General features: G+C 27.8%; 12 protein-coding genes across 13 annotated transcripts; 7 read left to right on the forward strand and 5 right to left on the reverse strand.

The window, feature by feature from the left end:
• On the forward strand, positions 1-3,136 carry OCT59_001914 (uncharacterized protein; the record flags this gene model as incomplete). Its single annotated transcript, XM_025316094.2, has 13 exons — positions 1-53; positions 632-765; positions 863-997; positions 1,115-1,198; positions 1,301-1,419; positions 1,605-1,727; positions 1,862-1,919; positions 1,996-2,093; positions 2,214-2,462; positions 2,530-2,650; positions 2,743-2,806; positions 2,897-2,914; positions 2,996-3,136. The coding sequence occupies 13 exons, from the start codon at positions 1-3 to the stop codon at positions 3,024-3,026; spliced, it is 1,287 nt and encodes a 428-aa protein (XP_025181486.2). The 3' UTR covers positions 3,027-3,136.
• On the reverse strand, positions 3,096-7,355 carry OCT59_001915 (uncharacterized protein). Its single transcript, XM_025316093.2, has 7 exons — positions 6,545-7,355; positions 6,235-6,459; positions 6,066-6,165; positions 5,943-5,991; positions 4,876-5,837; positions 3,797-4,793; positions 3,096-3,667 (listed from the first exon to the last, which is right to left on the reverse strand). The coding sequence occupies exons 1-7, from the start codon at positions 6,876-6,878 to the stop codon at positions 3,428-3,430; spliced, it is 2,907 nt and encodes a 968-aa protein (XP_025181485.2). The 5' UTR covers positions 6,879-7,355; the 3' UTR covers positions 3,096-3,427.
• A 940-nt stretch (positions 7,356-8,295) lies between these two features.
• On the forward strand, positions 8,296-9,491 carry OCT59_001916 (uncharacterized protein). Its single transcript, XM_025316092.2, has one exon. It carries the CDS (start codon positions 8,378-8,380, stop codon positions 9,335-9,337), a length of 960 nt encoding a protein of 319 aa, XP_025181484.1. The 5' UTR covers positions 8,296-8,377; the 3' UTR covers positions 9,338-9,491.
• Positions 9,492-9,583: 92 nt separating this feature from the next.
• OCT59_001917 (uncharacterized protein) lies at positions 9,584-10,242 on the forward strand. Its single transcript, XM_025316091.2, has 2 exons — positions 9,584-9,666; positions 9,751-10,242. Exons 1-2 carry the CDS (start codon positions 9,592-9,594, stop codon positions 10,156-10,158), a joined length of 483 nt encoding a protein of 160 aa, XP_025181483.2. The 5' UTR covers positions 9,584-9,591; the 3' UTR covers positions 10,159-10,242.
• Positions 10,243-12,682: 2,440 nt separating this feature from the next.
• On the forward strand, positions 12,683-14,869 carry OCT59_001918 (uncharacterized protein). Its single transcript, XM_025325395.2, has 9 exons — positions 12,683-13,060; positions 13,144-13,388; positions 13,452-13,519; positions 13,611-13,741; positions 13,821-14,000; positions 14,077-14,192; positions 14,268-14,334; positions 14,406-14,477; positions 14,562-14,869. Exons 1-9 carry the CDS (start codon positions 12,910-12,912, stop codon positions 14,639-14,641), a joined length of 1,110 nt encoding a protein of 369 aa, XP_025181482.1. The 5' UTR covers positions 12,683-12,909; the 3' UTR covers positions 14,642-14,869.
• On the reverse strand, positions 14,682-15,483 carry OCT59_001919 (Sm-like protein lsm3b). The gene is made up of 4 exons (XM_025316090.2): positions 15,316-15,483; positions 15,079-15,174; positions 14,947-15,000; positions 14,682-14,884 (listed from the first exon to the last, which is right to left on the reverse strand). Exons 1-4 carry the CDS (start codon positions 15,448-15,450, stop codon positions 14,855-14,857), a joined length of 315 nt encoding a protein of 104 aa, XP_025181481.1. The 5' UTR covers positions 15,451-15,483; the 3' UTR covers positions 14,682-14,854.
• An 811-nt stretch (positions 15,484-16,294) lies between these two features.
• On the forward strand, positions 16,295-18,246 carry OCT59_001920 (negative regulator of the PHO system). Its single transcript, XM_025309192.2, has 2 exons — positions 16,295-17,078; positions 17,176-18,246. The coding sequence occupies exons 1-2, from the start codon at positions 16,452-16,454 to the stop codon at positions 17,782-17,784; spliced, it is 1,236 nt and encodes a 411-aa protein (XP_025181480.1). The 5' UTR covers positions 16,295-16,451; the 3' UTR covers positions 17,785-18,246.
• On the reverse strand, positions 18,023-20,722 carry OCT59_001921 (ATP-dependent RNA helicase). The gene is made up of 7 exons (XM_025323266.2): positions 20,217-20,722; positions 19,903-20,142; positions 19,641-19,840; positions 19,450-19,567; positions 19,064-19,365; positions 18,672-18,992; positions 18,023-18,596 (listed from the first exon to the last, which is right to left on the reverse strand). The coding sequence occupies exons 1-7, from the start codon at positions 20,701-20,703 to the stop codon at positions 18,282-18,284; spliced, it is 1,983 nt and encodes a 660-aa protein (XP_025181479.2). The 5' UTR covers positions 20,704-20,722; the 3' UTR covers positions 18,023-18,281.
• Positions 20,723-20,836: 114 nt separating this feature from the next.
• Positions 20,837-23,412, forward strand: OCT59_001922 (uncharacterized protein; the record flags this gene model as incomplete). Its single annotated transcript, XM_025310542.2, has 2 exons — positions 20,837-20,885; positions 20,961-23,412. The coding sequence occupies 2 exons, from the start codon at positions 20,837-20,839 to the stop codon at positions 23,330-23,332; spliced, it is 2,421 nt and encodes an 806-aa protein (XP_025181478.1). The 3' UTR covers positions 23,333-23,412.
• On the reverse strand, positions 23,345-24,649 carry OCT59_001923 (uncharacterized protein). Its single transcript, XM_025316089.2, has 6 exons — positions 24,541-24,649; positions 24,406-24,482; positions 24,191-24,320; positions 23,947-24,093; positions 23,688-23,889; positions 23,345-23,624 (listed from the first exon to the last, which is right to left on the reverse strand). Exons 1-6 carry the CDS (start codon positions 24,627-24,629, stop codon positions 23,520-23,522), a joined length of 750 nt encoding a protein of 249 aa, XP_025181477.1. The 5' UTR covers positions 24,630-24,649; the 3' UTR covers positions 23,345-23,519.
• A 124-nt stretch (positions 24,650-24,773) lies between these two features.
• On the forward strand, positions 24,774-26,225 carry OCT59_001924 (60S ribosomal protein eL18). The gene is made up of 4 exons (XM_025316088.2): positions 24,774-24,864; positions 25,165-25,251; positions 25,326-25,711; positions 25,790-26,225. Exons 1-4 carry the CDS (start codon positions 24,862-24,864, stop codon positions 25,863-25,865), a joined length of 552 nt encoding a protein of 183 aa, XP_025181476.1. The 5' UTR covers positions 24,774-24,861; the 3' UTR covers positions 25,866-26,225.
• On the reverse strand, positions 26,040-27,735 carry OCT59_001925 (uncharacterized protein; the record flags this gene model as incomplete). Of its 2 annotated transcripts, XM_025316087.2 has the most annotated exons (7): positions 26,300-26,465; positions 26,533-26,666; positions 26,741-26,995; positions 27,067-27,161; positions 27,230-27,431; positions 27,493-27,627; positions 27,712-27,735. In XM_025316087.2, the coding sequence occupies 7 exons, from the start codon at positions 27,733-27,735 to the stop codon at positions 26,300-26,302; spliced, it is 1,011 nt and encodes a 336-aa protein (XP_025181475.1). The 2 variants fall into 2 exon arrangements, with proteins under 2 accessions (XP_065995349.1, XP_025181475.1); XM_066144159.1 differs by having other exon boundaries at positions 26,040-26,666; positions 27,697-27,735.
• Between the last annotated feature and the right edge of the window lie 65 nt (positions 27,736-27,800).

Consider the following 27,800-nt stretch of genomic DNA (forward strand, 5'->3'; position numbering starts at 1 on the left):
ATGGAAGAACAACAGAGTTTGGATCGTGAGGATGTCCTCTCTTTAATCACTAGGTGAGTTGTTAAAGCGAACTATTTAACCTACTTAACCTTTTTAAAAGGGTTGAAAGGATATCTTGGTATCTTGGTTGCTGAGAAAGTAGAAATATTTTTTATTTTGGAAATTGAAATTATAGTTTGGATTGGTTTTTTTTTTTGAGATTATTTGGTTATGTAGAAAGGTTGTAGACAGAGTTAAAGTGAATATACAAGAGAAATTATAGAGAGAGAAATAGTTGAAGTAGGATAATAGGAAGAAGTACTATTTGACTTTCTTTATACGTAATGGTTAATAATTTTATTTTTGATAAAATTTTATTGATCCATTTTAAATATTTATCAAGTTTAATTGAGATGAAAAGAAATATCTGAATTAATTTTTCTTGTATAATTAATTATCAACACTTTTTTTTCTTTCATCTTGAAAAAAAAAAAATAATAATATGTAATTTTTTAAGTAATTTTTTTTTAAATAAAGTGATAAAAGCTATAAGCAAAAAAAAAAAAAAGAATTCCTTTTTTAATGATTTAATGATTTATTCCTTTGTTTCTTTCTTCCTTTTTTTTTCTTTTATATTTTGCCATTTAATTAGTCAATTACGTTATTATGGATATACAGAGATTGCTCAAACTTTAACAGAAGAATCAAATATTCCTATGGATCAAAATGCTAGTACAGAATTATCTGATTTACTTTATGCTGCAACATATTCGTCAAAGGATGAAGGTTTATATATCTTTCTTTTTTAATAATATGTATATATATATTTTTTTTAATAAAACATGATTATTTAAAAATTATTTTCTTTTTCTTTTTTTTTTAGATGAAGATGATGATGATGATGATGAATATGATATTCCTGTAATAGTTGATGATATATCTTATTCTGATGATGAAATCCAAAGTGAAGATATCCCAACAAAACATTTAACTGAAATAGATCCCGAAACGAATCATGGTAATTTATTTTAGAAATTTGAGAATTTAATATGATATGAACTCATATGAACTCTTAATGATATGAACTCCTAATGATATTAATGATATGAATTATTAATGATTAAAATTCTTATAGAACCGAAACAGACTCCAAATTATAATCTTTGGTATATAACAACTCATCGAGCTGCAGCCACATGTGTAAGATTTAAGAAAGATGGTGCATAATTTTGTGGTTTTTTTTTCTGGTATTTATTAATCAAAATTAAATAGCGGTGATGGCAATAGTACTTAAATAGTTTTGATGATAATTTTTTATTAGGAAAATTTGCGGCTACTGGTTCGGCTGATTCATCACTTAAGGTTCTTGATACTAGCAAGATGAAAAGTCATTCAGATGAAGATAGGCCCGTTATAAGGACTTTATATGATCATACTGGTGTAAGGCTTCTACTTTATTCCTTTCTTACCTGATTATTATAAACTGTCAACAATGTTCATTATACAAAATATTATTCTTGTGTTGATCTTTTTAGTTAGATGATTTAATACTTAAAAATTCATTTTAATAATGTTATTTATTAGATACTAACCATACTAACCTCTTTTTTTTCAAAAATTAAAAGCGTGTAAATGATTTATCATTTCATCCAAATGGACTTACATTGGCTTCATGTTCGGATGATCGTAATATAAAATTATTTGATATTGCAACACAAGGAATTAAACGATCATTTCGATTTTTACGGGTCAGTGAATTTTAATTCTATTTTTTGAGTAAAAATATAGAATGATATTTCTTTGATATTAATTCTATTAATTATTAATTATTATAAAAAAAAAGCTAATTAATAATTCTCGATATTTAACATTAATATAACAGGATAAATATCCAGTCAGATCTATTGATTTTCATCCTACCGGAGAATATATGCTAGCAGGTCTTTTTTTTTTATTTATCTGGGGGGATTAGGGTTTCTTATTGTTGATAATAAAATTTTACTTTATTTATTATAGGTACCGATCATGAGGCTATCAGATTTTGGGATGTTCAAAATATTAAATGTTATATTCCATCTAATTCACAATCCAATCATAGATTAAGTATAACTAAGGTAAGGTAGACAATTGTTATTAACGCGTTAAATGTAGTTTTTAACATTATAAAATCGATTTATTTGAACATTTAAAATCTAAAGATTCCTAACAATTCTCTTTTTTAAAAATTTTGATAGGTTCGATGGAATTCAAATGGTGGGAAATTCGTTACTTCTTCACTTGATGGTAGTATAAAGATATGGGAAGGAGAAAATGGAGATTGTATTCAAACGATAGATAATGCTCATAGTGGACAAGCAGTTTCAAGTGTAGAATTTTCCAAATCTGGGGCATATGTACTTTCTAGTGGTTGCGATTCTACATCCAAATTATGGGATGCTAATAATGGAAAATGTATTGTAACTTATGAAGGGGCTGTTCATCGAGTAAGAAAAAAAAACATTGTTATGTAGTTTTTTTTTTCCAGAAATGCTTACTATTATTTATTTATAGAATAATCATGTACAATCTACTTTTTTGTGTGAAGAAGATTATGTTATTAGTAGTGATGAAAGTGATAATTCTATAATTTGTTGGGATTCACGTACTGGAAAATTACTTACACGTTGGTCTGGTAAGTTTTTTAAAATTAATTTATTATTTATTAAATTAATTCAAGTTAGTTAATTGTAATTATTTCCTTTTTTTTTTAAAAAAAAAACAAAGGTCACACAGGAATTGTTAGATATGTTGCCGCTTCACCTACAGAATCAGGATTTATGAGTTGCGGGTAATTTTTTTAAATTTAATTTAATTTATTCGTTCAAAAAATTAACGATGTAAATAATTTTTTTATTAAATCAAAATTTTTTTCTATTAGGGATGATTTTCGCGTTAGGTAATTAAAATATTCCTTTTTTTCTTTTTTTTTTGCTACAATAATTAAAAAATTGACATCATTTAAAAAATGATTTATTAGGTATTGGAATTTGGATCCGATGCAATCTTAAGAGATTTTTTTTGATAGTATCAAGAAAAAATAAAAAAAAGAGTTTTTTAGCTTTTCTCGGCTTTTTTTTTTAAAATGATTTCAATTAATTAATAAAAATTTTATTTTTTAAACAAAGCTTATTATGATTATTATTATTTGTTAAAATTGATGTCTAAGAAAAATCTTACTAGATAAACCACAATATATTATATATATACTGCTGATAAATAAATAATTTAGAAGGAAATCTTACCTTGTTTAACTAATAAATCTATCACGCAGAAAATAATATGTCCCTCATGGCCCATAATAAACTAATTCTAATTTTTTTTTTATAACATACATGGAATAGAATATGTACAATAAAGTTCCCAAAAAAAAAGAAAAATTTTATCATAATTTTAATTTGTTTTACATATTTCATAAATTAATATCATCATTATTGTAATTGTCATTTAAATTATTTAAATTATTTACGCCAAGGTTTGATGATGATGATGATGATTGAGCATTCCCTTCGGAAAAATTAAATTGTTGATTAAAAAATGGTAAAGGGGCCGTAGGTAATGCATCCATACCACCATCAATAACGTTACTATTCTTGTTATCCCCAAGAGCTTCAATCATAGCAAGACTAGATGCCATAATATTTTTTAAATACTAAATTTTTTTTTTTAGAAAAAAATTTTAGTATATTTTTTTGTTCTCGTTTCATACAATTATAATTATTATAATTATCCAGAAAAATGAACAGAATATAATATTTTTGACTGATGAAACTTTACTTACCATAGTACGTTGTTCTTGAGGAGCAGCCTTATCGGCTAATTTTCTACGTTCTTCAATTGCAGCATCTTGTAATCTTAAATTCATCCCCAATACACTTTCTTCAACACGATTCTTACGACATTTATTATTTTCATTGTCTTTAACTTCTAATTCTTCATCCTCATCGGCATCAATATTTATAAAAGGAGAAGGATCAGATGAATCCGATGAAAGAGAGTCGAGTTCCATATCTTGAATCTCATCATATTGGGAACATTTTGAATTTGTATTATTAGATCTTGATAATTGAAGTAAAGTATTGTTTTTTAATAAATATGAATTATCCCTTGAAGTTTCTGAAGATGATGGTTCCGAAAAATTGTTTGAATATGGTGATGATGATGACCCGTAACCAGATGATCCGCCACTATCTGAAGATGATGTTTTTGATCTTGTTGCAAATGAAGTTCTTCTCACTCCTGGTGGTGGCGAAGTTCTTGGTTGAGGACTCATAGAAGGTGGTAATTGAAATAATTTTGTTGAAATAATTTTATGTGATTTTGATGATTGTTGTGGTCTTTCATTGTTTTGTTGTCCCATATCTGTACTACTACTATTACTACTGTTACTTGATGAGCTTAAATTTATCTCATTATCAACTAAAGATTCTTTAGAACGAGAAATTTTTTTTTCCGGAGGATGAGAAGTCTGTACTAATAACATAAAATTATCTTCTGTAATAATTCCAGGAACTTTAGTTGTGTGTAATCTTTTATAATCTGGTATACATTTAGATACTTGATCATTCCAATCATTAATTTCACCATAATTTTTTTCTGATTGATGATTAAACTCGATATCCTTTTCCATTAAAATCTTATTTAATCCATCATTTATACCTATAGAATTCACTTTATGACGATCATCTACTGCAATCATCGTGTTATCAACAGAAATATGTGAACAACTTAATGAACAATGATCATTATGACCACAAATATCACATAATTTCGTTAAACTTTGATAAAACAGAGAAAATAATTTGTTATTTTTATAAAAAAAGAATACTCTCATGAATCAGATATAAAAATTGTACGTACCTTTCATCTGTTTCTTGCCCAATATCACTTATTTCCATCAAAATAGTATTGTTTCCACCTAAAATAGAATTCGTCGCTCTTTTATAATGAGGTATATTCCATCTCTCCTTAAAAATATCGATATTGTCATCTTCGATTGAATTATCAAGTGCCGGTGAAGATTGAGTTCCAGATGAAGTTGTTGGTTTATCATCATCATCCATTATCACATCTCTACTAAAATCAGTACAAAATAAACCACCTTCATAGTAAATAACGGGACCATCGTGTTGATCATTTTCACTATTAGTTTCATTCGAAGATGAAGATGATGAACTAGCATTACGGTGAAGAAATACAGGCCGATAATGAGTTATTTGAGGGGTTGATTTAACTTGTTGATTGTTAGTATTAGAAGAAGTTAAAGATGATGGTGTGATATATGCATTTGCAGAATTTTTTTGATCTAAAGAATAATTTTGAATCGATTCAGACAAAGGATTCGATGGTGAAGAATCACTTTGTTTATCACCAGTGCTACTACTAATTTCGCTTACACCCCCATTTCTTGATAAATTTTCACTACTTCCTCCACTTAAACTAAATTGATCAGGCTTAATATGATCTAGACCCGTACGCCATCGAACTTTTGTATCATCTTCATTCAATTCTAAACAGTTTGAAAACGTTCGAATAGCTTGTTTAACAAAAGGTAAAGTGACACTCATTGTATGTAATTGTGCCATGTTCGTTAAAAGATTCAAGTAAACGTATCCTTGGGGATCCGCATCTTCCTGATCTTTGAGATAATGATCATCTAATGATGGTTTTGTAGTAAATACATTTTCGATTGCCCTAACAACTTGTTTCATCTTTGATTTATCACTTGCTTTAATACTTAAAGTATCAAGAGATAAAGAATTTTCTGTAGAATCATTCACATTTGTTGAATTTTGTGTGGAACTCGAGTTGGGTGTTGATAACTAAAAAAGTAGAAAGTAAAAAAGTGAAATAAAAATTAGTTACTAACTCATAAAAGCTATGAAAGCTATTACAATATTTTCTTTTTAGCGATAAATAATATTTACTTGCGCAGCGAATTGTCTTAAATATTCTTCCAACTCATGTCGTTTTCCTCTAAAATTAGAATTCGATTAGCCTGAGAAAATACATAAATAATATAATATTAATAATGTTAAAAGGATCTTCACCTTGGCATTTGATAATATCGTACTTCAAATAATTTTTCTTTATGTAATGACTTTGAATGAATCCTTTCTAATTTTCGAAGTTTTTGACGTAATTTTTGATCTTCACAAAAGAACACGTATTAGTTATTAAATCAACGAAAAAAAAAAAAATCGTGCAATTTCAACCTACTTTTCAAGGTTAAATCATCAATAACAGAACGATACGAATCGCTTCCCGAAGATTCTTCACATTTTTCATGAAAATTTCCATGATTAGAAACCGCATGATGTCCAGTACGTTGAGAATGTTGATGTCTTGATATTAAAGATGGCTGTTGGTTTGACACAAGTTTGGGATGTTTAGGATGTTTAGGATGAGTTTTATAAGAATTTACGTAATATGGAGTTTCGCTATCTAAATCGTATAATAATCATAATCATTTCAAAACAATTTTTAATCATTCTTATCCTATTTGACATCTTTTTATGCCTTAACTTACCATCATCATCAAAATTATTCTTATTCAATTCTTTGGTATTTTGATTAAATTCTCTAAACCATGCTTCCATAGTAGAAATGGAACTGTTACTTTTTTTTGAGTTACTACTATTACTACCATTACTCGTTTCACCACTTGTTTCACCGCTTGCTTCGTCCATTTCTTGGTCATTACCACTTGACTCGTCTGAGAGAAACAAGTTCATTTCAGAGTCTTCGGCATCAATCTCACGTTTCGTTAGTGAACTACTCTCACATTTTTCAACAGTCGTCGTACTATTTATTGGTAATTTGGTAATATTGTCACCAAGTTTCGTTGTTTCAAGGGAAGACATTTATTATCTTACTCCGTTAAGGAATTTATTTGAATAATATATGTATATATTATATACATATATATATATATATATGTTATATCAATTTTCTTTCTTTATTAAAAAAAAAAAAAAAAAAAGTTTTTATATATTTTTTATTTCATTTAGTAGAAGGAAATTACTAAAGAAAGACTTTATTTAAATAAAATAATGATACCTCGTACAGAAAAAGAAAAGAAGGGATGTATATATATATATATATATATATAATATTTTCCTTATTATAAAAATTCCAAGAAAATGATTTGGCACAAAAATTTAGCATTTTATTCAAAGAAACTTTACGATTTATTAAAGCCATGGGTAGAAATAAATTACTAATATAAAGAAAACGGAGAATTTTCGTCTTAAATGTAAATCGACTATAATAAAAATGGATAAAAATGGATAAACTACACAATTAAAATTATCTTCGAGAAAATTAGGGAAGAAAAATCCAAAAAATTCGATTTAAATTGAACCGGAAAAAAAATTTTTGCGCCTAAAAAAAATGCAGAAATTTTTTTTGATTCATCAATTCAATCGATAAATAAAGATTGTCGATCCGCGTAGATTAAAACAGAATTATCAAGCATTGTTTTTAATTTTTCATTTTTTTTTTTCGATTACTATATTCAAAGTCCGATCCGTATAACGTTCTAATGATGTCATACTTGCCTTGCATACGTTCCAAATATAGGAAGAAAGCGTAAAATAATTGGCTATACCAAAGCCATACGAATGGGCTATTTTTATTATCGAATCATCAAAAACCCTGGGTACTTATTTAATATTTTCCCTTCATCTAATAAATAATAAATTATTTCTATTCTTCAACTAGCATATAAATAACTTTGACATAATATGATGTAACTGAATTCAAAATAGGTAAATAGTTGCGCAATAATCGTCATAGAGCGTGCCAGTAAAAAAAAAGCTAATCACTTAATAACACGAGATATAGAATATCACAGAAGGTTCTTTGGACCGGGGATGTCGCAGTATTTGATAACTAATTAATTTTGCTAAATAAATTCGATCATCCCAAAATTTTATTTTTGGCGCATTCTGCTAAAACTTTTCGCAAATTGGCAAACGAGCAATGTAACTTTAATATAAAAGGCGCGATTTGCCGATTTACGTTCACATATTATTGTTTTTGATTTGTATTTCAACAAATCGCGATTGGAATAAATTTATGACATTATTAACAATTGTTACCAAAATATGTTTGATTGATGCTATGCAAGTTGACGACATATAATTGTCCTTCGCTCCGAAAATTATACATACTTTTTATGATTAATTAATAAGTCACGTGTAAACTGTTCGCGTCACATAATCACGTCATATTTGACCATGTGAATGTTATTGCAAGTACGCGTTTTGTTTCAAGCGTAAGTATTAAAGTTATAATTTATTCTTTATTTTCGATTTATTGAGTTAACAACCTTTATTTATTTTTGTAATTTAACCCAAAGATGTCAGAAGACTCGGTAGTACGTGTTTTTTTGCCACAATTTTTATCGAACAGTGAAAACTTGAATGAGAAGATGTTAACAGTTAAATTTCAACTTCTAAATCAAAATGAAGTAGCAAGATGTCGTCAAGCAGCAAATAATCCAAACGATCCATTCAATATGTCCGTGGCATTTGATAGTTTATCAATGGATTATAATAGATATAGTGATATCTTACCATTTAATCATAATAGAGTAAAGTTATTACAACAAAGACCATATAAAACAGATTATATTAATGCAAGTTATATTGAAGCACCAAATAATGTTAGAAGGTATATTGCGACTCAAGGTCCGCTGAATAAAACCATCGAAGATTTTTGGTTAATGATTTGGGAACGGAATACCAATGTCATCGTAATGTTAACAAAACAAATTGAGGATGGAAAAATTAAATGTGAAACTTATTGGCCTGAAAGTGTTGGATATTACGTGATAATTAAAGATATTGGATTAAAAATCACGTTGGAATCTGAAATTTTGGATCAAAGAATAGATTGTTATATACGTACATTAAAACTTGAAAAAATAGGAGGATTAAACACAGAATATAGACAAATAACTCAATTACAATCACTTGCATGGCCAGATCATGGACTACCTAATTCGCCTGAACCTATTATCAATTTAATTATGAAAAAAAATGAATATATTCAATATTATACTTGTTTAAATAATGGAAATATTGGACCTACTGTTATACATTGTAGTGCAGGATGTGGTAGGACTGGAACTTTTTGTACAGTGGATTCTACCTTGGCTTTATTACCAGATTTACAACAAAGTGATCCTACCGATTTAATATTTAACGTTATTCAACATCTTAGACAACAACGTATTTCTATGGTAGAATCATTTGCCCAATTTCAATTCTGTTATTTGGCCGTTCTTAGTAAACTTGTGAATGATTTACATTTATAAAGTTGCTTAAATTTATATGGGGTTCATAATGGCGAAATATTTGTAGTAACGTTAATATGATTTGCTGAATTATATTAAATTACCTTTTTTTTTTAAACACTAAATATTAATCAATAATATTTTTTTAAAAAATCAATCACATAAATCACATACAAAGTTAATCGGTCATAATGTCGTCATGATAAATATAATGTTTGTTTTTTCCTTGATTTAAATTTTTTTTTTCATTTTTCTTTAATATTTTTTAACACAATATGCCTAAAAAACGGAAAACATATAAAAGTTTCGATGAAATAATTGATTTAACAGACAAAATTAAAATCGAATCTGTAATTTTTTTTGGAACATAATATGTTATATATTTAATGGAAAATAATTTCAGTGTTAAACTTTCTTTTTTTGATATTATAAAGGATCGTCATTCTTCTCCAGAATACTCGCTATATTCTTCACAAAATATCACAAATCAGTCTAATAATCAACGGTCACCTTCACCTTTTCCTCCTCCGTCGTCTTTTCCTTATGATGATTCAACTTCGGGTCAACCTATTGTAGCATCTGCCTCACGTGGCAAAAAACGAGCATGGACAAAAGAAGAAGACCAAGCATTATTGGATTCAATAATTATTGAATTATCCGGTCATTGGTCATCAATTTGTTCTCGAAATAAATTACTTGCTCAACGTGGACCCAGTATGGTATCTCAAAGATTTAAAAATTCAATTAAACATAAATTATTAGGTGGGGATAATTCTAATTTTGTATCAGAAACTGGAAATGAAAATGGAAGAGGTAAAAGGAAAACCAATAGTAAAAAATAATTAAAAGATAGTTATAATACCTTTTTAAATAAATAGATCATACTGATTTAATAAAACTTACAATAGTAAAGAAATTTTATAGCTAATATTATACGGTTTTTATTTATATATGAAATTGAATAAATATTTGGTAACAATTGCCATCCGGTAAGTAGTAAATAGTAATATTTTCATATTAATATCTAATTAAATTTTATTTATAAATTATAACCTTTTAAAAAAAGAAATTTTAACATTTATATATATACCATAAATATATAGTTTTTAATATTGCCAGTTTATTTAAAATTGTATATAATTTCTAATTAATATATACACTACATAGACAAAAGTAATGGACCTTCTATTTTTGTTAATTACTCAAAATTATACATAATAAATAATAATACTTGAAATTTTAATATGTAATGACATAGATTCTATATTCAAAATTTCACAGTTCTAGCCTTCATATAACTATATTAATTAAATAAACTTAAAAAGGAAAAATATTGATAATTATATATAAAATTAAATAAATAGTCTGTTATTGCCTATTTATTTAAGATTGTATATAATAATGATAACAGAAATTTTAATATGTAATAGTACATTAATGTATATACATTAAATTTCTTTTTAAAAACAACAATACTGTACTTTTATATTTTCAAAATTTTATATAATAACATACTTTAATTTGTATATTGTTTAAAAGCCATTGTATATAAATTTTTATATTTTTACAAATTAACAATTAGTATCTAAAAGAATAAAAATCATTCATTTTTTAATTAATGATCAAGAATTTTGATTTTTTAATAAATACAGTTGTATGAAAGTTAAAGGCATAAAATTTAACCCTATATTCTTTAAAGTCTATATCATTACATTTTAATAAAATTAAATAAATAACTTACATCCTATATTAAATTTTAAGCATTATTATTATATGTAATTTTTAAGTAATTAATGAAAATAAAGAGTCCACTATTTTTGTCTAAATAATGTAACAATTACCAAATTTCTTTTTTAATTAATATAGTTATGTGAAAGTTAGAAATGTAAAATTTTAAATATATATTCTTTGAAATTTACATTATTATATATTAAAAGTTCAATTTTCAAGTATTGTTATTATATACAATTTTAAGTAATTAACAATAATGGAAGGTCTGCTACTTTTGTTTAGGTAATGTATATTAAATATAAAATATCTAATATAATAAATAGATAATTTATTACTATATAATATATGAAAAAGAAAATTTATTCATCCTATTGATAACAACTAATTAAATGTGATTTGTTAGTAAAATATTTGTCTAAATTCTAAAATCCTGAATACCTTTTATTTAATTACAAATAATATATAATAAAATGTATTTTTACAATAATTCAGTTAATATTGATAATAAAAATGCAATTTTATTACCATTAGATTCCTTTTAAAATAAATCCAATGATATAAATTTTACCAAAATCTAATTAGTAAATCTCTTAAAAAACAGAAATATGCAAAATAATAAAATTTTGAAAATACCTTTATAATATAATATATAAACTTTATGTAAACTCTAATGTGAGTTATAAATTACTCATAATAAAATATTTAAATACTTGAATTATTTTTTAAAATTTAGTAAACAGTAATTATATAGAGTTGTGAGTTGTGACTATTTAAGAGTTAATTTATTAATAAAAATAATATGTAGGTTGAGCAAAAATAGGGAGATGTTCTTAATATAGAGGGTGATTTATGGAGCCATCCGTTCCATTAGTAAAATTTGTCAAAAATCCGTTATATCGAGAAATCCGTTATATCGAGGGTAAATTAATTATAGATTATGATATCAAGGTTCGAATTTCACTGTGTACATTTTGAGTAGTGGGGTAGTCCCAATGAATTGGCCACAGTTACGGCAAAACCGTGTGAAACCCAATGTTGCCGTTAATGTTATTATTGGCATAACTTTTACTGTTGGCCAATGATGCCGTAAAGTATAAATAGTCTAATTTAATAGTATACATGGCTAAATTCCGAATTTGTTATCAAAATTTTAAAACTACTTTGATTATAAATTTCATGAAACAATAATTTTAATAGTATGAAAATTTAAATTTTACATATCTGATATACACAAATTATAGTGCCTATTTACGGCACATATACAAGTTACGGCACATTTACCAATTCAAATATGCCGCCGTATTTTCTCAAAGAGATTAGACTTTTAATCTCTTTTAATATAACGTTGTAAGTATAATTAATAATAAAACTGTATTGTGATTTACTGAATAAAAAGAAAACATTAATTAGTATACAAGCATTACATCATTATTCATTAAAATTTAAAAAACTATAGGTAAAAAAATTTAAGTCTTTGCCATATTATGTCTAGACATTTTTTTAAAAAAGTTATAATGTTTGTATCATCATATTTGTTTAATAATTTCCGAATCTTATAGTCGCCGGACCTTTGATTAGTTATTTATACTACTGTTATTATAATAAATAACGCCTGAAATTCACCGCAGGATAGTCGAAATTTTTGATCTACGTAACTATGTTACAAAAAATGTATTATCAAATATTATCGGATGTAATAATTAGTAATCTGATGTAGATTTACAAATCTTTTTTTTCGCGCTTTGCGAAGTTGTAATTTAATAGTTTATTTTTTTTTTAATAATTTTTTTTTTTTTTTTTTTGTAAAAAATTATTATTTAAGTATAAAAAAAATAAATAAGTACTTTCATTAATAAAATATAATGGACACTTCTTTGGAAACCGTTGAACTAGATAATGATTCTACAGTAGTTAATACTCCTTTTCAAAATGATACAGATTCTCGATCACATGCCACACCTTTAAAAAGAATGGTTGCGGCTTGTAGTGGAGCTTTATTTACTTCGCTATTCAGTAAGAATTAATGTTTCTTACGCGATTTTAGGACAACTGATTAACCTTTTATTCCATTTTATAAAAATCATGAATTTTTTTAGCCACCCCGTTTGATGTTATTAAAACTAGGTTACAATCTCAAAGTTTGTTCCCTACTTCATTAACAAGTACAAGTTGTTGTAGCGAAGTTTTGTTTTCAACACGGAATTTAAGACGAGAATTTCTCTGCCATTTAAATTTGCCTCGTGTTTCTTCTAATCAAGCATCGAGACTTAGTTGTACTGTAGCTGGTGCTACTACATTAACTCCTAGTCGCCGGATAGCTGGAAATCTTAATGGTTCATTGGTAAATTTTTGGTTTCTTCGCGAAAGCAAATATGTCTTACATTTAACAAGTTTTTTTAATTAGGATGGAATGGTTAAGATTGTTCGACATGAAGGAATTACATCATTATGGCGAGGATTATCACCTGCACTGTTAGTTTCGTTTTGTTTTCATTTTTTTGGTTATAATAATTTATATATTTGATATTTTATTAATATGTTTGTTATACATGTCTTATAATAGTGTAATGTCCATTCCTGTAACTGTAATATATTTCGTAGGTTATGATTATTTGCGAGATTCGCTATGGGCGAATTGGAAAGGAAAATATTCTGAAACCTATTCACCTTTGATTGCTGGGGCATCGGCAAGAAGTATGTTATCCCGTACATTATGTTTTTTTTAATTATATACACTTTAATACTAAAAAATATATCTTTCAATTTTATCCAGCAATTGCTGTTACTGTGATATCACCGCTAGAATTGTTTCGTACAAGAATGCAAGGACCTGAAGGTGTAAATGGTTTAAAAGAGGTGATGAAAGGAATACAAAAAATGGCAAAGGTTAATGGTGTCTCATCACTATGGCGAGGTTTAGAACCTTCATTATATCGGGATGTACCATTTTCTGGTATGAATATTAATTAACCTTCTATGAATTCATTTTATATCTTATTTCTTATTTAATTTTATTTATCATTTTTAAGCAATTTATTGGACTGGATATGAATTGACAAAAAGATATTTAAATAATTATATGTATGAAAATAACATTGACAATAAATTTGCAGTTTCATTTTTAAGTGGAGCTACTTCCGGATCGGTATGATAATTTTATCAAATAAAAATTTAATATTTATTCACATTTTTTAATTACCAATTCTTTTTTATTCCAAAGATTGCTGCCGCGTTGACAACGCCTTTTGATGTAGCGAAGACCAGACGACAAGTAACAAGTGATCAGAGTAGGTTAAATTGTAATTTTTCCTTTATTTTAGGGATCAAACAATTTATTGATTTTTAATTTTATTAATAGTGAAGAGACCACATATGCATAAAGTATTAAAACAAATTTTTCAGGAGGAAGGCTATAAAGGGTTATTTAGGGGTAAATACTTGAACAATATCTTTTCTTCTTCCTTATTATCTCACATCAAATTATTAATTTTAATATTGATTTTATTTAAATTAGGCGGAACTCTTAGAATATCCAAAGTAGCAGCTAGTTGTGCCATTATGATTTCAACTTATGAAGCACTTAAAATGACTTAAAACATATACTTCTTTTTTTACATCATGTTTTTTCATAATTTGCTTCAAGTAATACGAATTACGAAAGGGAGACTTTTTACATTTATTAATCACAACTTTGATACAACATTATTAATATTATATATTAAGTCAAAAAGAAAACCTCAAAGAAAGATTAATGTTAGTTTCTAATAAAACAACGGAAATAAAATGGAATCACTAATAGGACATTTGTTATGAACCAGTTCTAACTGGAGGAGAAACCTAAATTAAATAATTATAAAATTATTTAAGATGTATTAAATATTTCTAAAAAAAAAACTTACCAGAATAACGCCGTCACCGCGTACAAATAACATTTCTACGGTTCTTTTTACAGTCTAAAATATTTAAATAAATAGATAAAGTGATACTTTCAAGAAACATGAACAAATGATGTTGCTGCCATATTTACTTACACGAATGACTTCTTCATAAGTTTCATCATTAATTTCCACAATCGTAATAGTTTCTTCAACTTCACTCAATACCATATTGAGATGACCGTCATAAGCCTATCAAAGTTTTAAATTCACAAATTCAGAAACGCGTTTATTTAAATAAATAGACATTTTAATAAAATAACACGCGTAAAGTTTAAATCATTAATTCAGTTATCAGAAATAGACACGAGAAAGTTTAATATAAAGTATTACGTGAAGTTTACCGCGTAATTCACGATCTCCACGTAACTTTACATATATTCTTTCGTCAAGTGATAAACGAACTAAGTCGAGTGGTTCTTCTACGGCAGCGGGTTCCACTGGAGCAGCATTAGTCTCTTCAGTCATTGTTTAAACTTGTTTTTTAAAAGACAAAGATTTAATATAAAAGATAATCATCAAATGAGTATACTTAAGCAATTACTGGACCAATCAGAAAGATTTTGATACCTAATTTTTAAACCTACTCTCATAAGTCAATCCAACACGGCGACAAATTATTATCAATGTAAAACACAAATTTTTCTATATTTCTTAATAAAAAATAATCTTTATTATAAAAAGAACATAAGTTTACACATTTTATACATAAAAAATATCTATCCCTATGACCTATGTAATATAAAAACTCACCACTAGAACTAAAGACCTAATTAAAGTAATTCAAAACAGATGTAACATTGAGATGCTTAAGCACTTTATATACACAGGTGAAAAAATTTGAATTCTCGTTTAAGACCATATCAAAAAGAAATTTTACTATACGCTACTACAAAAATTATTTCATAATATATATGCTTCTAGATTCTGGTAATAAAATACGCAGGACCAGATTAGGGTATGATATATTAATATTAGATGGTACTTAGTTTGTATTGATCACAAAATTCTATACTGCAATTTAAATTAAATAAACTATTATATATTTGTGAAATATTAGTAACTTGACTAACTTACGCTAGAAAAATATTGACTATATGGTAAGCAGAGCTGATCTTTTTTTTTTGCAAGTTCTTGATAAGGTTTGTAGAGAGTTCCTAGAGTTAGCCAACTGCAACGGCTTCTTCTGTATTACTATGTATTACTGGATTACTGGGCCAACGTAGCACACATTTATGTTCAAAAAGGGAACGCAAATCAGCCACATGTGATTATTGTGATTATTAACAGCGGATTTGGCAAACCGCAGTATAAAAATGTTCTTTTCCGAAGGGTCAATATTACCCCTTGAGAAAAAAACTATAAGTAGCATCGCCTTAGCGTTCAACTTTATATTCAAAAAAGATTTTTAATCTTGCGCGTTTTTTTAAAAAAATAGGCTGCAAGTGAAAAATTATTTAATTGACTGAATGGCACAGCAGCAAAGAGAATACGTTAGGTTAGAAAAATTAGGAGAAGGTACATATGCTACGGTTTATAAAGGCAAAGAACGAAGGACGGGAGAAACAGTGGCTTTAAAAGAAATACATTTGGATTCGGAAGAAGGAGCACCTTCGACAGCTATTAGAGAAATATCTTTAATGAAGGAATTAAAACATGCCAATATTGTGAAATTGAAAGATGTAATTCATACAGAAAATAAGCTTATGCTTGTATTTGAATATATGGATCAAGACCTTAAAAAATATATGGATATTCATGGAAATCATGGAGCATTAAATTCAATGACAATTAAACTATTTATGTATCAAATGTTAACTGGAATAGATTTTTGTCATGAAAATAGAGTACTTCATCGCGATCTTAAACCTCAAAATCTTTTAATTAATAAAAATGGTCAACTTAAACTCGCTGATTTTGGTTTGGCACGTGCTTTTGGAATTCCTGTAACAACTTTTTCAAATGAAGTCGTTACTTTATGGTATCGTTCTCCCGATGTACTTTTAGGTTCCAGATCATACTCAACTTCAATTGATATATGGTCTGCGGGCTGTATTATGGCTGAAATGTATACCGGACGTCCCCTCTTTCCAGGTGTAAGTTATAAATTTAAATCATTTTGTTCTCTTTTTTCAAGTGTGCTTGTTAAACTCTATTAACACTCCTACATCATCACGTGATATTTCGATGTAGACTACTAATGAAGACCAATTGCTCAAAGTTTTTCGTATTATGGGGACTCCAAATGAACAAACATGGCAAGGAGTATCACAATATCCAGAATATCATAAACCATATCCACAATATCCTCCACAAGACATGAGTGCATATCTTCCAATGATTGACCGTCATGGATTAGATTTACTTATGCAAATGTTAGTTTATGATCCTGATAAAAGAATCACGGCAAAAAACGCATTAAAACATGTTTATTTCCAAGATCTATTGGTTGATGAATTTGATAATTCCATTAATATGGGTAATTATAATGGAATTCCACAAATGGCTCCTCAAAATACTATGAGAATGACTGTACCTCAAATGACAATGCAAATGGGTCCAATGACAACTGGCGTCAATATGCAAGCTCTTAACGTTCAACCTGTTAATATGCATATGGTCCCTTCCGGTGTAAATATGCAAATGAATGGAATGCAATCAACAGTTCAACCTATGATTGTACCTCAATTAATGCAAGGTGGTGCTCAAATGATGGGTCATCCTTCTAACGCACCTTCACAAGCACAAATGATGCCGCGTGCACCAAGAAATCATATGCACGACAATTATGGAATTGAATAATTGCTATATGTTTCTTTTTTTGAAAAAAAAAATTAAACAATTCCCTCATACCTTCAGAAGTAGAATATCCAGAATTATGAGAGTGATGAAGTTTAAATGTTTTTAAGTATACAAATGGAATTTTATTTCTCATTTCAGAGTTCAGCGATGAACATCGCTGATATTTTAAATCATCACCAATTGTACTGTAAATGTATAAGTATATTCTTAGATATCATATTTATATATATATTTAAATTTAGGTTATGATCGAACATTACATTCCATTAGAAGAAAAAAGCTATGTCATTTTCTCTTCGTGAACGTTTAAAAGTATTTATTATTATTATCTTGATATTGGCCTAATTACTCAATAATTGCAAGATTAAATTCCCTTTTTGTTGTTGTACGATGCAATTATATGAATGCATGAATTGCTATTATTAATCAAATAAACTGCAGACATTAATATTAAAACTTTAAAAAAAAAATTAAAAGTAATTAAATATTTTAAATATTTATTTACTCCACTGTTTATTTTTATTCGTTTTAAAAGTATTGTTTCTCTGTCTTGCAATGTGATCAACATTATTTAATCCCTTACTATTTCTACCACGTTTTTCAAATTTTGAACCTTTACCACTTGCACCTATATTAATATGTACTTTAGGCGGAATTTTAAATCCAAATGCTTTACCAACTTTTTGAAGATCTAATTTATTCACATTAAATATCGATTTAAGAGAATAAGAAGCATAAGCCGTTAAATAAGATCTAAATCCATCACGAGCTGATTCATGAAGATAATAATTTTTTTCAACAAGTTTTTCAAGCTATTTCATAATGAGAAAGGAAAAAAAAATGAGATTACTTTATAACATATAAAAAATAAATGTATAAATATATACCTGTGTTTGAACATTAGCAATCTTATTAGGAGGGAATTGATATTCATTTAATGGTACCTTTGCATGTTTAAGGTAACGTAAAAATCCTAATTCACTTGGTAATAAGAATAATAAACCTTTTCCATGTCCACCAGCTCTAGCAGTTCTACCAACTCTATGAATATAATCACGTGGATCATCTGGTGGATCATATTGAATGATCCAATCTACTGCAGGAATGTCTAATCCTCTTGCTGCTACATCTGTACAAAGAAGAATTCCATGTTGTGCATTAATAAATTCAAAAAAGGTATTTGTACGTTTTGTTTGTTTTTGCTTTCCCTTTTTAAAATAAGAAAAATAAACATAAGTAAATTTTAATTTGCCGTATAACAAAAAGAAAAAGCACTTACATGTAAACTTAATACCGGTACATCAATATAATTTAATAATTCAGAATGATATTTGACAGAATTACAACTTGAAAAAAATACAATCATTTTCTTTTTTAAATTTCTTTTTAAAAATGTAAATAACAATAAAAATCTTTTATCACTGTCACAAACAACATATCCTTGAACAAGCCCTTCCACTGTAGCTGTCTCTTTTTTTTCATCCACATTAATGTATATTGGTCCTCGTCTCAAAGATACTCGTGCGAGATCTTCAACTTTAGTTGTTTGTGTAGCGGAAAAGAGCATTGATTGTCGATTTTCTAAAGTATATATATATATATATAAAATAAAAAGTCAATAAATTATAATAATTAATTCGACACTTATAATATGTAAAAACTGACCGTTCGGAAGAATTTTAATAATTTGGTTCATTTCTTCTTCAAAACCAATTTCTAATATACGATCTGCTTCATCTATAATAAGAGACTTGAGGTTTCTATACACAAACCCTTTTGTGTTCTGTGAGACAGAACTCAAAAAACTTAATTACAATTTAATTAATTTTCACACTTGAATTCTTTAAATAAAATACCTGAAGATGATCTAATAATCTTCCAGGAGTGGCAATTAATAAATTTACCCCTTTAGTTATTTTTTGAACTTCTGCTTGTCTATTTGCTCCACCCATTACTATTCCAAATGTTTGGTTATGAAATTGAAGCAATTCTTTTACAACTCCAAGAATTTGAAGAGCCAATTCTCTTGTTGGAGAAATAACAATTACTCCAGTTCCTATCAAAAGAAATAAAATTATTATAAATTTTTTATAAAGTAATCACTAAATAAAATATTACCATTTCTAGGCTTAAACTTCAATTTGTGAAGCATCTCAACAGCCGGAATTAAAAATGCCAAAGTCTTGCCACTGCCTGTTTTAGCGGCACCCAGAACGTCTCGACCAGCCATTAACGGTGGTATTGTTCTTGCTTGAACCTCAGTCATTTTAGTAAAGCCCATCTCCTTAATAGCTTTACTAGTAGGTTCTGAAATATCCAAAGATTCAAAATCGTAATTAATGGTTTCTGAGGCGGTTTCTATTGTCGTTTATAAAAAGTTTATATATAAGCATTGTGAAAATTGATACCAAGCAGAATACTTAAATACTTACCATTAGTTTCAAGTGGAGGGACTTCACCAAATCCATCGACCACATTTGATTGAACGGTCTTTTGTTTTTTACTAACTTTTTCCTCCTCATCACTTTCATCATCATCATCATCTTCAGAGTCATTACCATCATTCATTTTAACATCATGATCCAATAAATTTTTTGTTTCATTATCAATTGAAGAATTTGAATTCGCTGATCTTGCGTCAACAATTTCAATTTTAGATTCTTCTTTATGATCTTGTTCTTGAGATTCTTTTTCAGAGTTATCTGATTCCTCTTTTTCTTCAATTTTAATATTTTGCGGTGATTGTTCGTTTTGTTGCTGGTTTTGCTGATTTTGTCCTTTCTTTTTATTTCTCTTTCTTTTTTTCCCTTTCTTTAAAACTTGACCATTTGAAAGTATTTCTAAAGATTTTATTTTTGATTCATTTTTATTAAACTTTTGTCTTTTGCCATCATTTTTTTCAGTTTTTACCACTTCCATTGCAAGACTGATACAATACGGGAACGTGATTTCAGTTTTTTTTTTTGATTATCTACTATGACGTTGTGTAACAATGTACGTGAGTCTTTAAAATATTGCCGACTAGCGTGACTAGCGTTACTATCGTTTCCTAATGTCAAAATTTAATCCTTTATGTACGATTGTTGTCACAATTATAGAAGGTTAGTTTTTAAAAAAATAAAAAATTAAATTATTCTGCTTAAAAAATATATATATATACATATATTACATTATAGGGCGCTATTTTCCTCAGAATCCAAATAGAAAACTTTATGTAGAATGTAGATTTACGGACGAAATACTTTCAACAATAAGTCCAGATTCTAATTCAATATTATCAACAGACAATGTAGAACAAGTATCATTTCCAATATGGGATACAGAATTAGCATGGGAAGTAGATCAAAAAACTTTACATATATTAAGATCACAATGGGCACATTTAAAATTACAATGTTTTTCAATAGATAGTACAAAAGGTAATGGTAATAATAATAGAGGGGAACTGATAGGATATTCGATGTTAGATTTAAGAATAGCAACTGATAAAAGCGGCAAAGAAAGATGGTTATCGCTTATTAATAAGAAAGAAAAAGGAGGCCTTTTACCCGAAGTTAAAATATCATTCTGTATTTTACCAAATTTATCTCCACCTACAACACCATCTGTTAATAATAGTATTGGTAGTTATATACCAAGTCCGTTAGGAAAATCACCATTAACATCATCATCGGAAGTAATTAAATTTTATAAAATTGGAGATAATGAAACTGAAATGTTTCTCTTTTCTATTACAATTAATTTTGGAGCTAATTTACAATTATTGTTACAAGATACGATATCATTTCTTACACAACAACAATTTCCTGAATTAGATTTATCAACTCTGAATCATGGATTCTATTTTCAATTTACCGTATTCGAAAGTGTTATAACTTCAAACAAATTTTATGATCTTTCACATCCAAATATTAATCCTGAAACTTTTACATTTAGGATACAATCTTCACTAGAAGAATTAAAATCTTTTTTAATTAAAGAATCAAAAGTTGTAATTAATTTATATCATGATAATCAAATTATTGGATTTGCTGAAATTCCTTTAACAGGATTATTCGATAGTAAAACTGGGGAACCACGTTCTCTTGATAGAGTATGCCCAATGTATAATTCGAAAAGAGAATTACCTGTATCAGCTGATGTACAAACTGCTAGAATTGGTATTTATCTTACCGTAATGAGAGAGAACTCTGATGATAATTCTGTAACAGAAACTTCATTTGACGTTATGGAAAGAGCAAAGTCTTTTCTTATTGAAAATGTTCAAGAAAATGGTCATCAACAACAACAAATTAGAGAACAAATTAGTGAACATAAGTATCGAGTATTAATCGATTTAGAGTCAATTCAGTTGAAAAAGAATATTAAAAATATTTATGTCAGATACAGTTATCCTGCATTAGGTATTACGCACAATAAATCAACTCAAGTACTTTCAAATGTTGAAGAATGTAAAGACATTTTGTTAGTAAATGGTACAAATACGATTGATGTTATAATGACTCCACAAAGGCTTAATAGATATTTTGAAGCTGTACCATTACTTATGGAAATATGGCAAACTATAGATCAAAAACAATCTCAAATTGGAGTTGCTACTTTACGTTTGGAAGAAATATTCTTGTCTCAACCTGTAATAGATGATGAAACTAATACTGAAATTAAAACTTTTACTACCTTAGCACCTATTAAAGCCATTGGAGTATCTACAAATTCTCGTGAAATGGGTCATATAAATGTTTTAATAAGACTTGATGATTATGGTGAAAATAATTCAATTCAAGTACAACAACAAAGAGGATTAACAAAATCACAGAGTGTTACCGAATTGTCAGAACTATTTAAAGAACGTCAACCTATTAAGGATGAAATTGAGAAAGAAAATGATGATGGTACTGCGAAATCGCCGATAGAAGAGAATGAAAATGGAAATTCTACCGTAAATAATTATGATGAACACATTTCAACATTTCGTTCAGATCTATTTAAAAAAGCGGCAGAAAATATGAAATTTACTCAAGAAACACTTGCCGTAAAGAAGAAAAATGTTACTCGTCAAAGTTTTGGTAAATTTAAAGTGCAACAATTAAAGTCAATAGATCGTCAATTGCAACAATACATTCTTTATTTTAAAACAAGAGATGAAAGTTTATTAAGGGCTGAAAAAGATTTTGAAAGACATTGGTTAGAATTAGATAGGCAATTTGATCAAAAATCGAAAGAATTAGAAAATCGAAATTCTTCTCCTTTAGTTAAGGATTTACATGAAGAGATAAATAGTCTTAAAATTCAATTAAATACGACAAAACGCGAAAAAGATCATTATAGATCTCAATGGTTAAGATCTTTACAGGTTTTAGCTGGAATGCATGAAAGTGAAAGTGAAGAAACTTTATTTTGGAAAGGTTTTAGAGAAATGGATAAGTGTTGGTGGCAAGTTAAAAGAATGGCTGAAGAAGAAATGGAATTAATTGATTATGAAAAATTTACTTTGGATATTCTTAAAGGTGAAATTGAAAGATTAAGATCGCTCTCTCAATCTTGTTAATTATATTCAATTAATAGTTTTAAAATTTAATAATTTTAAAAATAAAATAATAAAATCATATTTAACTTTATTGATTAATTAATCTAGCTGATCACAATACATATTTCTTAAAAGTAAGAATGTTTTAATATAACTAATTAAATCAAATAAATCGGCAATTATAACGTTTGCCAAATGTTTAACACGTTTAAGGACCATATCCTCTGAGCCCTTCAGCAAAATCCCATTGTGTCTCGGCTTTATAAGGTCCACTTATCTCTACACCCTCAGCGGTAATTTTGGCACGTTGAAACTATTACATTTTTAAAGTTATTAATAGCCAAGGTGAATATAATATAAAACATATCTTACATACCTTATTAAAACTTCTTGCATCTCTGTAATATAAAACTTTCATACAAGAGTTCATAATTTCAATGGCTTCAGTTTCTGTAAGTGTGTCCTCTCTACCTTCAACAGCTTTACGCAAAATTGGTTGAGCTAAATAACCTCCAAAACCAGTAGCGATTGTTGAAGATTGATAAGTCGTTCCAAGGAGATCAACATATCCAAGAAACCTAAAAATTAAAATTAATATTATAATATACCAAAAAAAAAAAATTTGAACTACTTACTTTTCTCCATCGTTATAACCTCCAACAACATAAGAATTCCATAAAGGATTAAACCGAGATCGTCTACCATACATCACACGACTTAAATACTCATAAATATTTTGCGTTCTAAGGACATGGCCATCATTTGTATAATATTCTTCTACCCTATAAATTTTAATATAAGTATTCGTCTCGAAAATTTTCTGAACATCAATTAATTTAACAATTCCATGAAAAAATAACATTTCCGAAATTAACATACATCACAGTATCTAAAAGGTGTTGGACATATTGAAAATCGGAAATATCTCCTGAAGCAGCGATTATCGTAAAATCACCTACGGGATAAAGACGTTGAATATTCGTAAACCGAGCAAGTGAGCCATATGATGCTAAAAATTGAAGAATTCGCAAAACGGTTAATAAAACTCGAATTACGAAAAGAAATATCTCCAAAGAAGGACCTTAATAACACACCCAATGTATCCGCAGCTAACATTATACCGTCCTTATACTTAAATGCAAGTACCGAAGTACCAGTCACAATCGGTTGTCTAATATAAAAAAAAATTAGTTATCACGATACTTTCATAAAGACGAAAAAAAACTCACTGAGTTCTCGTAATGGCATCGGCAAAAATATCATTTTTTGGCTTTTCGTGATAGTTTTCTCGATCGAAATTTAACGAAAATTGGTTCATGGTTAATGGATAACAAATGTGAAAAATTGTCGTTATCAGATTACGTTATTACGTTAGTTGTCTGATCCGATGATGTAATCGATGATATTAACGAATTAGGAATCAGAATCAATAATATCATGTGGTCATGATCCGTGTTACTCTGAATTTTTTCTCGAAGGCATAAAGGAAAAAATAACAAAAAATTATTTCTCCCTTCTATTTTCACCAAGGAATCAATCGATCAATCGAAATGGTATGTTTTTAATACTGTAGGTTTCTTTATGTCAATAATTTAATTATCATCTTAAATCTGGTGAAAAAATAAGATTCTTCACTGTATTCGATAATTTGATGGATGAATTTTTTTTTGGAGCTTTTAATTAAATTCGCGATCTCAAAAATAAGAGTAGCTTTCCGTGTTATTGAATAATTTAACTTTAATAGTTATCCGTAGAATCAATAAAATATTTAACATGAAAAAATAGGACTAAAAATAAATTCGAAGACAATACTTGCTTAAGATATTTACAAAAATTTAATTGCGTTCGTTTAGGGTATTGACATCAAAAAACATCACGTGAGACGAAAGAATCGGACTGCGCCAAAGAGTGAAGATGTCTACCTTCGATTGTTAGTGAAGGTATGCATCGATTTTGTTTGGAAAAAATGAAATTCAAAATGTGAAAATTTTTAATTTTTTAATTTTCTGATTAGATATACCGGTTTCTAGCTCGAAGAACAAATTCTAAGTTTAATAGTGCTATTTTGAAAAGGCTTTTTATGTCACGAATTAATAGACCACCAATGTCTATTTCTCGTATCGTTCGTAATCTTTCTAATAAACCTGGTAAAACAGCTGTAATTGTTGGCACAGTCACAGATGATAATAGAGTATTGGAGGTTCCGAAACTTTCAGTTGCAGCACTCCGTTTTACAAAAACCGCTAAAGCTAGAATTTTAAAAGCCGGTGGAGAAGTTTTAACTCTTGATCAATTAGCTCTTCGTGCTCCGACTGGTTCTAATACGGTCTTACTTAGAGGCTCAAAGAATTCTAGAGAAGCTGTTAAACATTTTGGTATGGGTCCGCATAAACACGCCAAGTAAGTTACTGTTTAAGGAAATTTCTCTAACTTATTCAATCTAAGTATAATATTAATTAAACATTTCATTTTATAAAGGCCTTATGTCGGATCTAAGGGAAGAAAATTTGAGAAGGCTCGTGGTCGTAGAGCTTCTCGCGGTTTCAAGGTGTAAATTAAAACCGAATCAGTTAACAGTTTTTGTTATAATTATTAAAAAAAAAAAATTATTAATTTAGCAGATTGCGTTGATTTATTCAAATTTAAAAAATAAATACGATATTTTCCAACCAATTATTAAATCAACCTTGTGTTATATTTACATGATCACATTACATCGCCATTTTTATCGGTAAAAATTCTTATGATTAAATTCTTTATATACTTTGTATACGGTAACTCAAATTGTAAATTAGAGTATAAGTTAATCAGTAAAAAAAAGGATAAGGGACTTTTTGAGATATTAGAATTAGTAATGAAGTTGTAAACCCATACTGTTGAAAACTAAAATTTTCCATTATCTTTTACTGAACCATATATTCGTAAATCTTCCATTATTATTGAACACTAGCCAAATAATAATGTTTTGTTTAAATAATATTTTGTTTATTAGGTAAAGGAATCCAAGAAAGTCAACATTAAAATTTCCCTTTTCACATGTGCTTCTGCATTATAAAAAATTTTGATTCCGAATACTTTGTCTTGCTCAATTAATTGGCGAAATGGTAATACGCCACCACCAACGCCAAAATATATTGATTTTGCTGCGATTAATCTAATTATTTATATCTATTAAGAAATGTTATGTAAAATAAGAGTGCATAATAAAAAAAAAAGGATACGCTACACCACTTGGTCGCTTTAAAGAGTATTTAATAACATTATATAATTTTGGTAGTGAATCTGTATTATATATTGTCTCTGAACTTAGAATCAGATCATACTTTTCTTGTTCAGAATTCAAATTTATAATGTCCTAAATGAAATAACATATCATTTTATCATTATGCTAAAATTAAAGGAATTTTTTTTCTCTTTATAAATGCTTACTGTTAATCCGCTCCAGTCTCCCATGAAAAACCTACTTTTCTTCACCTGATCTAACAAATTAGAATACTCCGGAACATCTATTTCTGTGGTACCATTAAAAAAATCTTTCGTTTTTGGGCATAATAAAGTGTTAAGCAATATGTTTGGAATTGTAACTAATTTCAAAACTTGTTTATTATAATCTTGAAAATCAACTCTAAATGGATTTTTAGTGGTAAGTATATATATGCCTGGAAGTGATGATCCGCAGCCTAGCTTTTTAATTATCCAATAGGTTAGTGTCACAATATACTTCTTAATTTTAAATGAAATATAATAATTAAAACCTCCAAAATTTTTTTTCCTTCAAAATCCAAGTTAATAATATTCTTTGAAAGAAATTCAACAAGATCATGTGAACATTCCCAAGTTTTTAATCCACCTAATTAAAAGAACTTCAATAAATTCAAATAATAAATTCACATAAAATTCGATTATATAATTGAACACCTTCATAGACTCCTTGAACTATGTCACTATCTGCTGTCAATTCCAAAATTCTTGTACCCTCATTGTAATTTGTTTCTAGCAGATTGTCCTCTTGTGCTAATTGAAACTTAACATCAGAGAGATGCCGTTTATAAAGGACAGATTGCTCACAAGTAGAAAAGAAAATACGTTCAGCTATCAAAGTTGATGGAAGTATATCAATCTATAAAAGGAAAAGAATTTTTAGGAATTTTGGAATAAACTTTCTTAATTCACTTATTTACCAAATTGTTAAGGACTAATTCACTTGGAGGAATGAATGGCTGTTTGTCGGATTGAAAGAGACTGTTCAAACTATCATACTTATCTACAGGGTTCTGAACCGTCGATTCATTTTCTGTAGGCTCAAGTTCTTCTGACTGATAGTTCAACGGAATAAGTCATTAAACAATATAGAAAAGGGCTTATATAAAGTTAAAAAAACGAACAGTAAAGCAAAGTACCGAAAAATTGAATCTAAAAGACATCTCGAAAAAAAAAAAATGATTTAAAATCGGACCTTTACCTTATTAGCAAATAAACTGGTAGGAGT

The sequence above is a fragment of the Rhizophagus irregularis genome, chromosome 10 (assembly GCF_026210795.1).
Source record: "Rhizophagus irregularis chromosome 10, complete sequence".
Lineage (NCBI taxonomy): Eukaryota > Fungi > Glomeromycota > Glomeromycetes > Glomerales > Glomeraceae > Rhizophagus > Rhizophagus irregularis.